Genomic DNA, 13,360 nt, shown 5'->3' with positions numbered 1-13,360 from the left:
GGAGGAAGGTGTCAGGGAAGCCTCTCTCAAGAACAATCTAGAAGGCAGATGGGAGCTACCCAAGCAGATTCCAGGCACCTTGGGCGGACCAGGATGGCCTTTTCCCTTGCTGTGCCCAGCAAGCTCCATCAGTTCAGGAAGCAAACAGCTGGAAGCACCTGTGCAGACCCATCCTGACCTCATGAAACCATGCCTACTCCTGGCATCTGCATGTCCATCCCCACAAACTCAATGATGCTAGTATGGGCTATAGGGAGGGTCACATCAGTCCCAGTTTGCCCAGGATAGCCTCAGTTTGCCCCTGTTCTGGTGCTTTATTAACAGCACCCTTTTGGATAGTAGTAAATCATGTGGTCACCTGGCTCAGAGACTTTTGTCCACAAGCTCACTGCATCCAAACATCACAGGACCATCCTAGAGATTGGTCAAAGAGGGTCACCTTCATACCTGTCAGAGAAGCCCAGATGGCTTAAAAAATTTCCCCAGCTACTCCAACAAGGGACCCAGTCTTTGAATTTTCTATGCACTGACCAAATCGACTCATCCGTCACAAATTCACATCCAGCCTTGAGCTAGTATTTCCTTTCTAACATCTTCCCTGCCCATCAATTATTAGTTACCTGTCTCTTGCCGTGGCCTGTGGGATCTATGGAGGTAGGAATGCTTCTGCCTTGTTTGCTCTATGAAACCTGCATTTAGTTGTGTGCCAACAAAATAACCTAGAATAAATGGACAAATTTCTAGACATACAAAACTTACCAATACTGAATGACAAAGAAACAAAAAATCTCAACAGACCTACAACTAGTAAGAAGCTTAGATCACTAATCAAAAACCTCACAACAAAGAAAAGCTCAGAAACAGACGGCTACACTGGTGAATTGTATCAAATATTTAAAGAAAAATTAACAGCAGTCCTTTTCAAATTCTTACAGAAAATTGAAGAGGAGGAAATACTTTCGAGCTTTTTCGATGAGGCCATCATTACCCTAATACCAAAGCTAGACAAAGATACTAGAAGAAAGCTAGAGATTAATATTCCTTATGAATACTGATGTCAAAATCTTCAACAAAATCCTTGCAAACTGAATTCAGTAACATATTAAAAGGATTATATGCCATGACCAAGTGAGACTTAATTCTGAGAATGCAAGGATGGTTCAATATCCAAAAATCAATCAGTGTAATACACATGTTAACAGAATGAGCAATAAAAACCTACATGGTCATCTCAATTAATGCAGAAAAAGCATTTAACAAAATTCAACACCTTTTCTTTTTATTTTTTATTTTTTTGAGATGGAGTTTCAGTCTTGTTGCCTAGGCTGGAGTGCAATGGCAGGAACTGGGTTCACCACAACCTCTCCCTCCCGGGTTCAGGTGATTCTCCTGCCTCAGCTTCCCAAGTAGCTGGGATTACAGGCATGTACCACCATGCCCCCAGCTAATTTTTGTATTTTTAGTAGAGACAGGGTTTCTCCATGTTGGTCAGGCTAGCCTTGTACTCCCAACCTCAGGTGATCCGTCCGCCTTGGCCTCCCAAAGTGCTAGGATTACAGGTGTGAGCCACTGCACCTGGCCCAACACCCTTTCTTAATTAAAAAATTAAATGCACTAGGAATAGAAGGAAATTTCCTCAACATAGTAGAGGCCATATGTGAAAAGCCAACAGCTAAAATCTTTCTCAATGGTGAAAAGCTGAAACATTTCCTGTAAGATCAGGAAGAAGGCAAAGATGCCCACTCTCATTACTTCTATTTAACATGGTACTGGAAGTCCTAGCCAGAGCAATTACACAAGAAAAAGAAAAAAGAAAAAGGCATCCAAATTGGAAAACAAGTAAAATTATCTGTTCACAGATGACATGATCTTCTATCATCATGTAAGATCATCAAGATATAGGAACCCTAAAGAGTCCATGCACACAAAACCACCCCAAAACCTATTAATTTAGCAAAGAGCAAGATATAAAATCAGCATATGAAAATTAGTTTTGTTTCCATACACTAACAATGAACAATCTTAAAACAGCCAGGCCCGGTGGCTCACACCTGTAATCCTAGCACTTTGAAAGGCCAAGGCAGGCAGATCACCTGAGGTCAGGAGTTCAAGACCAGCCTGGCCAACATGGTGAAACCCTGTCTCTACTAAAAATACAAAAATTAGTCAGGTGTGGTAACTCATGGCTGTATTCCAGCTACTCAGGAAGCTGAGGCAGGAAAATCACCTGAGTCTGGGGAGTGGAAGTTGCAGTGAGCCGAGATCACACCACCGCACTGTACCCTGGGTGACAGAGCAAGACTCTAAAATCTAAAAAGGAAATTATGAGAAAAAAATCCATTTATAATAGCATCAAAAAGAATAAAATAGGAATAAACTTAGCCAAGGAGACAAAAAACTTGTACACTGAAAACGGAAAACTACCAAACTGCTGAAAGCAATTTAAAAAGACACAAATAAATGAAAAGACTGCCTGTGTCTATGGATTATAAGACTTACTGTTAAAAGGTCAATCTCTTAAAAGTAATCTGCAGATTTACTGCAATCCTTATGAATATCCCAACAATGTTTTCTTGCAGAAATAAATTTTCTGAAGGAAAAATCCATTCTAAAAATCATGTGGAATCTCAGGGGACCCCAAGTCGCCAAAATAGTCTTAAAACAAAAGAACAAAGTTGGAGATCTCACACTTCCTGATTTCACACTAAGTATAAAGCTACAGTAATCAAAACTGTGTGGTACTGACATTAAGACAGACACATAGACAGACAAAATACAAGAGAGCCAAGAAATAAACCCTCAAATATGTATGATCAAATGATTTTCAACAAGGGACCAAGACCATTCAGTGTGAAAAAGGACAATCTTTCTAACATGATGCTGTGAAAACAAGATATTCACATACAAAACAATGAAATTAGGTCCTTACTTTACCTTATTTACAAAAATTAACTCAAAACAAATCAAAGACCTAAATGTAAATGTTAAAACTGCAAAACTCACAGAGAAAACACAGGGAAAATGCTTCATAACATTGGATTGACAATGATTACTTGGATATGAACCCAAAAACACAGGCCAAACAAGAGAAAAAATAGATAACGTGGACTTTACCAAAATTTAAAACTCTGTGCAAAGGACACAATCAACAGAGTGAAAAGGCTATCTATGGAATGAGAGAAAATGTTCCCAAATCATACATCCCGAGTAGCTGGGATTGCAGGTGCCCGCCACAGTGTCCGGCTAATTTTTGTATTTTTAGTAGAGACAGGGTTTCACCATCTTGGCCAGGCTGGTCTCGAACTCCTGACCTTGTGATCTACCTGTCTCAGCCTCCCAAAGTGCTGGGATTATAGGTGTGGGCCACCATGCCTGGCCCTCCAACAGTTATTAGCATGCTGATGTTCATAGCAGCATTATTCACATAGCCAAAGGATGGAAGCCACCCAAGTAGCCACTGGCAGATTAATGGAGAAACAAAGTGTGGTACATACATGCAATGAAATATTATTCAGTCTTAAAAAGGAAGCAATTTTTAATCCATGCTTTATGGGGATGAACCTTGAGGACAGTATGTTAAGTGAAATAAACCAGACACAAAAGGACAAATACTGTGTGATTCCACTTATATGAGATACCTAGAGGAGTCAAATTCAGAGAGACAGCAGAATGGTGGCTGCCAGGGGCTGGAGGAGGGGAGACTTAGTCTTTATAAGGGACAGTTTCCACTAGAGACCATGGAAAAATTTCTGCAGATGGATGGTGGTGGTTGCACAACAGTGTGAATGTACCTCATACCACCAAACTGTGCGTTAAAAATGGTTAAAATGATTTTATATTACGTATATTTAACCTCAATTTTACCAAAAATCGTGCATTTGCCCTCAACACATGTTGAGTAAATGTGTGAACCACAGGCCCTGGAGCGGGCTGTGCGGCTGGCTGGGTAGGAAAAGGAGTAAAACACATCCATCTTGCAGCCACACTGTCACTGTGGCACCAGGCTGCAGGTGCAGTGCAGGCCCCGGAGCTGGTGAGCCCACCCACGCTGCACCTGCACAATGCCAGCCTGACTGAGGTTGTGGGTGGGGACCTCTTGAAACTGGCATCGCCTCCTGAGCGCCGAACTGCAGCTGAGCTCTGGGCAACAGGGAGGGTGTGGTGAGCAGGCATCGAATCAGCAGAGGAGGCCATCGAGTTTGGGGCCAAAGCTAATGAGGTGTGAGGGGCAGCAAGACGCTGCCCGAACTTCCAAGGCCACTGCCCTCCTCCTCTCTGGGGCCTTTCCGGGCAAGAGTGAGTTCCCTGTGCTCCCTGCCCTCTCTGAGTGGTCCTGTTCTGGCCTTTGCCCCCAGCTCACCTTCTCAGGGAAGCATCCCTCTAGCCAGCGCCCTTCTTTCTACCCAATCACCTTGAATGCAGTGATGTATGTACTGACTGTTTCCTTTTACTCCAGCGTGAACTCCAACAGAGCTGAGACTCTCCCGAGTCCTCAGTATCTACAACACTGCTTGGCACACAGTAGATGCTCAATAAATACTTTGGTATAGGAGTGAGAGAGAAGGAGGGAAGGAGGGAGGAGTCGGGTGGTGCACGTCCTGAAGGAGATGAAGAAAAGAAAGGAGAAGCTATAGGAAGAAGCCAAAGAGAGGGAGCTTATGGGCTTGCAGTGATATTTGTTTTATCCCACAGACAACAGGCAGCCATGGAAGGGCTTTGAACAAGAGGAATGTATGTGGTGGACAGCACAGGAGGTGTAGGTAGGCACAGGAGACCATCTGGAGGGCAGGGTTGGGAGGGGGTTGGGAGTGGACACCCCTGAATGACTCAGGAGAGAGGCCGGGCTGCTAGGAGACTGGGCCAGGTTTCCTGTCCCGAGATTCTGGAATCCTGTGGGGTGGATGCAGGGCGGGAGCACAGGCCCAGGACTTGGAGACCTGCTGGCTCTGGCTCTCTCCCCTCTCACCAGGCAGCTGACATCCTCTGTCTGGCTGGGTGTTTAATTGCTTAGTGCCTCAGTTTTCACTTCTGTGAAATGGCACCAATACCAATATTTCAAGGCACCAAAGGAGAGTCCTGAGTATGTAGTCATAGCCATCATGACCCAGGAATTTGGTAAGTGCTTACAGATACCTGGTTGGGTACTGGTAAAACCTCGTGAGGAATTGAGCCCAGGGCACTGTCCTGGTAAAAGCATTTGCTAAATGTTGGCTAACTACTGTCATTATTTGTAAACAGGCTAATAGAAGTGTTCAGGGATGGGGGGCCGGGGCTGCCCACAGTCAGGGCAGCTTCCCTTGCGCCACAGCAGCCTCCAGAAGTGTCCAGCTTCATTTGGGCACGGCTCCCTGACTGCTTTAGTACTGCTGTAAGAGCGAGGGAGAGTGTGTCCATCAGGGAAGTGGGCACCACTCACCCAAAACCCTCCTTTTGGGCTCACAACCTTAAGGCAGAGCATTCTATCTGCATAACAGCAGACAGCAGTTTAAGCATTACTCCTGTCCCAGAACTTTAGTATGTTAAAAAAAAAAAGCAAACAAACCCAAAACACCCAGGCTTTCACCCAGGAGTAAGGGAACCAGTGACAAGCGGCATTCAGGTAGGAAGGCCTATTGCAGGCCATCCTGGACGACCCAGAGGTGTGGGAGCTCGGGTTCTCCCGCTCCTTCCTGTCCCTCCATGGCCAGCTGCTTCTCCCCCAACGCACTTCCCCAGTGCCTAGTGCTTTGGGAAGCGCCCTGAGTCTGTATCCACGGGGTCACCTGTTGGGGGTTGGTGGCCGACTCTGAGGGTAGATTTTGGCTCAGAAGGAGGAGGGACCTTAAGTGAGCAGCCTGCCTTGGAGTGAACGGCGCCTGGGCAGCTGCAGGGGGCCGAGGGTCTAAGGAGCCTTGTCACCGATGCTGCTAGGAGACTGGGCCAGGTTTCCTGTCCCGAGATTCTGGAAGTCCTCTCAGACATGGCCCGCATTTCCCAGCATGATGCGGATTTTGCTGAGGGAGGAAAGGCGGGCAGGGATGTGGCCCGCGCCCAGCACGGATGCCCCAAGGATGCGGAGACTAGCGGGGCAGGAAGCCTCCTCCAGAAGGCGTGCAAGTGACTCCTCCGCGCGCACCTCCGCTTCTCCTCCCCGCCGGGGGGGCTCAGCTCCCTGGACACAGCGGCCCGGTTTCCCGTCCTCTCCGCCTCTTAGGTCACGGGCCTGGGGGCTCAAATGCCAGGGAGTTCTCTGGTGACAGAGCTAACCCGCCCATGCCAGCGCAGTCCCGGCCCCGGCTTCTGTCCTCTTCCCCTGGGGCTGAGCATCAGGGAAGTCCGCGGGCGGGAGCCTTTGAGGGAGGCGGCGGTCCCCAGCCGGGAATGAGGGGAAAGGGGAAGCGGGGTCCCCGCCAGAAACTCGGTGGGAAACGGGCCTGGGAAGGAGGCCGCGCGGCCGAGGAGGAGGAACACGCACACCGTGGTGGGGTCAGAAGAAAGTTAGGGCCAAGTGTCTGCCGGGCGGCCTTGTGGACCAGGAAGGCGTCCCTGCAGGCTGCGCTCCCGCACCCCGGGTCTCCCCGCCAGTCTTGCTCGGGTTCCCCCGGCTCATCGTCTCCCCGGGACCCCGCCCACCTGCTCCCCGGGGTCCTACCCCACTTTCACCCTCAGGGCTCCCCCCGCTCACCTCCGCGCCCGCGGACCCCTGGGTCTACCTTCAGCCTTGGGGCCCTCCTCGGACTATATTCCACCTTCGGGGTCCCCCCACCCGCCATCTCCTCCGGCGGGGTCCCTCCGCCCGCCTTTTCCCCTGGTGGGGTCCCCCAACCCACCTTCTCCCCCGCAGGGTTCCCCAGCCCGCCTTCCCGGCGGCGGGAGCGGCGGCCCAGGCCGGCGGGCGGAGGCGGCGCCACCCGGGGCGCTGACGTAGAGGCCGCTCGGCGGCCGGGGGTCCCTTCGGTGGGGCCGCGGCTCTCCGCCCGCCGCCCCCGCGCGTCCATTCCCTTTTGTGTCCCGCGCGCGGCCCGTCCCCCGCGCCCAGTCGCGCCCTGAGCCCCGCGGGCCGGCGGGCGGCTCCCGGCGCGGCCCCTCCAGCCAGCGCGCCCGGCATTGTGTGGACGCGCCCGGCCGGGAGCGCGCGCGGGGGCTGTCGTGCGCCCCCGTCCCCGTCCCCTCCCGGCCGCGGCGCCGCCTGCGCCCCGCCGCCCCCGCCGCCCCCGCGCGGCCCGGCCCCCGGCCCGGCCCGGACCGACCCGGGCAGCGCAGCGGCGGGGCCGAGCGGCGGCGCGGCGCGGCAACATGGCGACTGTGCCCGTGTACTGCGTCTGCCGGCTCCCCTACGACGTTACCCGCTTCATGATCGAGTGCGACGCCTGCAAGGACTGGTTCCACGGCAGGTGAGCGCGCGGCGGCCGCTCGGCCCGGCCAGCCCGGCCACCCCGCCCGACCGAGCCCCGCGCCCCCGGCTGCGCGCTCGCAGGCCCGGCTCGGGGACGGGCCGCCGCCGCCGCCGCATTCCGGGCGCCCAGGTCGGGGCTGGGCCGGGCCGGGCCGCGCGCCCTTTTGTGCCCAGGGCGGGGGCGCCAAGCACGGGGCCCGCGCTGGGCGCCCCTGGCCGCCGCGCACAAAGCGAGGCCCGCGGGCCGGAAGGTGGGCTCGGGGCTCGGGGCGCGGGGAAGTTGGGGCTCCAGGCCCGGGCCGGGCCGCCTGTCAGCGGGGTCGCGGCGGCCGCAGAGGCCGGGCATCCGGAGGGAGGCCCAGGCCTGGAGCCCCCGCCGCCTCCCCCCTGCGAAGTTGCAGGAACTTTCCCCGCGCGGGCTCGGGGCTGGCCGGGCCGGGAGAAGCGGGCGCGCAGCCCGGTGCGGGTCCCGGGAGAGGCGCGAGTGGCGGGCTCCGACTCCGGCAGGGCTGGGACGGCCGTGCGGGCTCCGGCGAGGTGGTAGCCGGCGCGCCCACCCTCCGCCGTGGCCTGCGAGCTCCCCCGGACCTTGTCCCGGAAGGCAGGACCCCTCCCGGACCCCCGCGGAGCACCTGGACCTGGCAGGCCTGCGGGTCCCGGGGCGGGAGTGTGGTGACAGAATAGTGTCTGTGAGTTGGGTAAAGGGGGTTGTTATGGGTTTGCCGCCTCCTCCTCGGCCTTCGGCTTTCCCCGTTTCCCTCCTCTCCGTTCCTGGCAGGAACACCCCGGTTTTGACATGATCTTATGCTCTCTAAGGAAGATGGGGAGCGGGGAAGGAGGTCACTCTTGGAGACACTGAAAACCCCCGCCCTCTTGGCCGTTACTGAGCTGATGGCCATGACCTGGCCCTGTGCCGAAGATAGGTCCTTTTCCACCAAGAAGTAAATGGAGGAGGAGGAAGAGGAGGTGATAGTCATGCCCAAACTGCTCCAACAGGTTCTCTTGCATCTGACTTTGCCTGTGGGATGTGTTTGGACCGGGGCTGGCCAGGGCTGTATGCCCTCTGGGGCTCCAGTCCCAAACCACCAGGAGCAGCCTGGGGGAAGAGAGGGGTGTGTGGTGGTGGGTGGTCCAGGATTCTCCTTCCGGAAAGGAGACCCTCCTGCTGGTTTTAAGCCTGGGTCTTCGAGACTGGTCAGTGGCCCTTAGGAGTGGGTTGTGGCCCGGAGTCCCGTCCTGCCAGTTTGCATGTGGTGGCCCCGGGTGCCTGGGATGTGACAGGGCCTGATATGTCTGTCAGCCCCAGGCCTGAGTCCCACCTCCATGCTGTAAGAAGGGCCTGGGACTGTGGGGTGAGGATGCCCACGGAAATCTGGGCTGCTTTCCTGGTATGCCCGGGGCTATGGAAGACCCTCAGAGAAGGGGAGGCTGAGTGGGAACACCACTCTGCCCAGAACAGGGCATGCTGTGCACACCCTCAACTGGCAGCCAGCAAGGAAAAGTTCACAGCCGGACCAAAGTGGGTGAGAACGTCTGAGGCTCTTCAGATCCAAAGATGCTGAGCAGTTGGCTCTGAAAGTGGTGGGGCCTGTCCCTTCTCCCCCATCGCCACCGGGGCCCTGACCTGGCGAGCAGTCACCCCGCTGCAGAACCCTCTGGGCACCTGTGTCAGCTCCTGGCTGCTGCCCACACTTGGGGCCCAGACTGGGGAGAGTGAGGGGGATGGAGAAAACCTTTGTCTCACTGCTCAGGGGACCCTCTGGGAAGGGAAGGTTAGTTCTGAACTAGACTTTGAGGCCAAGGGAAAAACTCCAGGAATGAGGGGCAGGCAGGCGATAGGGGCTGAGAGCTGGCCTGAGAGCTGGTCCGAAAGCTGGTTGATGTCATTTGCTGTATTGGCCCATGCAAAAATCCCCAAAAGAGGGATATTTTGGGAGGCTTTATCTCCTTTTTTCATACTTGGGGGTCTCTGATTGAATCTAACACAGGCGGTTGATCAGCACAGATTTATTCTCACCTCTTTGTGGCGGCTGTAGGGTCTGAAAGGAGCTGTGCTTCCCATCAGACCCGAAAGTCATTTTCTCCTGTATCTTATCAAGCAGAGGCGGGGTCATTTGCCACAGTGACCCCTAAGGGGAGGAAGCCTCTGGGTGTGCCTCCTCCCCCACCCCTGTGTTCTGGGCAGGTATGTGATGGGGTGGGGGGGACAGGCATCAGGGGTTGTGGGGTTGGTACAGCTCTCACAGCCCTGGGCGAGCTGCTTGGTCTCTCAGCATCACTTTCTCATCAGTAAAAGGAACCTGTCACCAGACCCCTGGGTTTCTCCACCTCCAGGGCGTCTCCTGTGACCCCAGTGGTTCTTCCCTGATCTTCGTACCACCTGTACTGTGATTTGTCTCCATTTAACATTTCAACTCACTTTTTAAAAGTTTGAATACTTTGAAACTTTTTATCTTGAGAGGACTTTAGACTTACCAAAGAGTTCCAAAAATGGCAGTTGCCCTGTATCCTTGCCTCTGCTTTCCCTGCAGTGAACATCTTACGTAGCCGCGGGACCAGTACCAGAACGAAGGCGTTAACGCTGGTGCCGGGCTGTTAACTCAACTACAGACTTTATTCAGATGGATTTCACCAGGGTCCCCCGCTTAATGTCATTTTTCTGTTCCCGGATCCCACCTTGCATTTAATCCTCCTGTCTCCTCACTCTTGAAAATGCTGCTTTTAAAAGGAAACGTCATGTCATTCCCTGAAATAGAACATTACTGTAACTTACCATACACAGTAACTATAAAAATAAACACACAACTGTTAAAGTAAAAAGCCTCTCTGTCCCACCTGTGGTCACATCACATTCCTCCAGCCAGCCCCGTTTTGCGGAGAATTGGAGAGAGGGTCTCTAAGCCGTCACTCACACTCACGGCGGCCGCGTCTTTGCTGTTGGCAGCTTTGGCGGCAGCCGAGAACTTGTTTGGGATAGAGCTTTGGCCGTTTGTGGGGCCAGAGCTTGCTTCGAGGGCCCCTCTTCAGGGACTCTGAGCACCCGTCCCAGTGTTGTAGCCGTGGCGGGTGGGACTGCCCGCTGGCCTGGGTGGAAGAGTGTTCACCATGGGGGAGGGAGGAGCGTTGTGTTCTGTCCTTGGGGTCATGCATCCTGCATTCCCAGGAGGGGCAGTGTCGAGTGGGGGTGAGGGAAACAGGCCCTCCTTTCAGGCTCCCTGCTGTCCCTGGGATGTGTGTGCCATGCTTGAGCTGTCCCTTCACCAAGCCTTTGCCAGATTCCTCGTCCAGCTCCATCTTGACGGCTCATCGTTCCTGGGGCCGGAGATCCTCATCAGCCCAGCCTTTCTTCACTGGCACCGGCTGGCGTGCTGTCCCAGAACGCGAGCTTTGTCCTGGGAGGGATGGATTTTGTGGCAGGTCCTGGCAGGAGGCAGCTGGAGGCCGGTTGCCTTTGGAGGTGTCTTGTATGCCTCGTTTGGTTTGGCACAGGCACTCAGGAGCACCTCTCCTCTCCTCTCAGGGATCCCACTCTTGCGCAAAGCCTCTCGGCCACGCACTGTGGTCCCTTGTGCCTGTGTCTTCTAACTGGAGAATGGAGACCAGACCCCATGCCCTCCACCCCTCCCTGCAGCCCTATGGTGGATGACCTGGCATTTCAGTTTGTCACCAACTTGCTTTGAATAATTTCAATCCCTGGGAAGTAAGAATGCTTCTGTTAAAGTTTCAAACATCCTTAACCTGTAGCGTTCTGGCCCTCTTTCAGCTGCTTGTTCTATTGGACTGGAAGGGTTTTTGGAGGTGTAATCAGTAAAACTGACTTGAAAGAAACTGAAAGCTGTTCAAGTCACTTCAGTGACAGACATTTCATTTATACCTCAGTAACTATCTGTTGGGCATGTATTCTGTGTGGAGTTCAGTGAGGGCCCAGGGGGCAGCCAGGCAGCTCCTCTGAGAAAGGTGGCAGCCACCCTGGAGGGAGAGTGTCTCAGCAGAGGAGGGGCCGGAGTGGACTGAGGTTTTGACAGGGTTCCCCATGTTGCTTTGGGGACAGGTAGGGGGGGAAGTTAGGGGCAGGGAGCCAGTGAAGAGGTGACTCCTGCAGGTGAGAGGCAACAGGGCTTGTACCCGGGGGAGGGGATTGGGACTGGGATGGGGAGAAGGGTCACATTCTGGAAGTGCTCAGAAGGTAGAGGGGACAGATTGCGTGGCGCGGCTCCCTACAATTCCTGTGTGTCCGTCTGTCTGGGCTTGGCCTGTCCTCCTCCTCAGGCCCCTGCCTCTGTGTCCAGCTCCTTTGGGTTGGCCTTTCTGGGCTCTCATTGTACCCACATAGCCTTAAGTTCCTTGGAGCAGAGCCACATCCAGGGGCTACCTGGGAACACTGTGGCTGTGCCCTGCAGGCCAGCTCTGTTGTTGGCCGGTGGAGTGTGTGTGTGAGAGGGAAGGAGGCCCCGCCGTGGGTCACATCTGGGTGATCAGAGCTGAGAGTTAAATCCTAGAGCCTCACATGCTGGAGTACTGGGGGAAGGGGCCTCAGGGAGACGTCATTGTGATGTAGGAATAATGATTAATCACTTGAAAGCAAGGAATTCTCCCCCTGTGTGTTTTTAAAGTTCTGGAGGAGAGGGGAGCAACATCAGGCCAGCTTTTAGAGGGTAAAGTAGACGTCGCTGTCTGTGGATGCTTTCCAAAGGAGGTGGGTCTTGAAGGAAGCAAGGAGCTTCATCTCATTTGTCAGAATGTTTGCTGTTATTGAACATACTTAATATTTGGCTGGAAGTGTGCTTGGTGTGACCCTCCGGACCGTAGCCCACGTTCGTTTGGGGCTGCTTGGGCTCGGTGTGGTCACAGATGCTCTAAAGTCTGGGCAGAGTTTTGGGTGGACCCTGCCACCCCCAGACACCCTCTTTTTTGGCCATCCTTGTGGTACCTCGACACGTGCCAGGTTCTTCTAAAAGAGTTGAGTTTTTCTGGTGGGAGCAAGCGTGGGCCAGAAAATAGTGTTCCGTGACACCCTTCTCTGGGAGAATATTACTTTTGAAATTCAGGGTGTGGGTAAAACAAAGTCCATCTCTTGTTTTTTTTAAAATAACAGGTGGATCTGATTGTGCTGTGGAAGGTAACGTTCAGTCGGGGTTGAATGCCCCAGGGGTTATTTTTCATTCGTCATGTTTGGTTCCCACGTTGACTGTGAGAGGCAGATAGCGTGGGTCATCCTGTCACCCGCATTCCCGGCATGGACACAGAAGCAGCGGGGGCTCTGTCACACGCAGGGCTCTGGCTTCATCAGGTGCACTCTGAGCCGCAGCAGGTGGACACACTCACCTCCGAGAGGGTGCAGGTGAGGAGGTGGCACCTGGCTCAGGTTATTCTGGCTCAAGGGCCTGAGCAAATACAGGGGCTGATAACTGCTCGTGTCCATGGTTTCGGCAGTGTAACATGGACGGAAATGTGGTCACAGAGGAAGGCCACATACCGAGCTAGGGGATGGGAGGTGCTTCACTGTCCAAGCAGCTGACTGCAGCAGCTCCCTCCTGGGTCTGGGTATGCCGGGTGCCTCTCAGGGTCTCTCGCTGGAGTGCCTCCGTCTCTGCATCTCTCCTTCTCTGCCCTCTAACTTCTGCAAACCTTGAGTCTCAGCTTTTTGGTTTGGTCGCAGTTGGGCGGCCCTAGCTGTGGGCTCCAGAATGGGACTTGGCGTCCACTCTTTAGGGTGCAGGACCTGTTTACTTTTCTCCTGGACTCTCCCTGCCACCATACTGCTGGGTCACCCACAGAAAAACATGTGAACAGGTTTAGAATTCAAGCCACTGACTGGTTTGGATCTCAAAGCCTAGGAACTGAAAAATCTTTGTGATATCTGTCCCTGTCTGTCGAGCTTTCCGAAGGCGGTGTGTCTTGAAGGAAGCAATTTGTTGTGAGCCTCATCTTAATTGCCAGAACGATTGCTTTTATTGAAATTATTTAGCTAGAAATGTGCACATG

At 53.8% G+C, this 13,360-nt stretch overlaps 1 protein-coding gene across 1 annotated transcript in view; it reads left to right on the top strand.

Annotated features, from left to right (window-relative positions):
• The first annotated feature begins 7,148 nt into the window (after positions 1–7,148).
• The window catches only part of PHF2 (PHD finger protein 2), a 109,289-nt gene continuing 103,077 nt past the window's right edge, over positions 7,149–13,360 (top strand). The window contains exon 1 of the mRNA XM_039475045.2: positions 7,149–7,373. Coding sequence (XP_039330979.1) covers positions 7,276–7,373 — 98 coding nt within the window. The 5' untranslated portion in view covers positions 7,149–7,275. The remainder of the gene's footprint in view (positions 7,374–13,360) is intronic.

The sequence above is a fragment of the Saimiri boliviensis genome, chromosome 2 (assembly GCF_048565385.1).
Source record: "Saimiri boliviensis isolate mSaiBol1 chromosome 2, mSaiBol1.pri, whole genome shotgun sequence".
Lineage (NCBI taxonomy): Eukaryota > Metazoa > Chordata > Mammalia > Primates > Cebidae > Saimiri > Saimiri boliviensis.
Note: the sequence above shows the minus strand (reverse complement) of the source record. Positions and strands in the feature narration are given on the sequence as shown.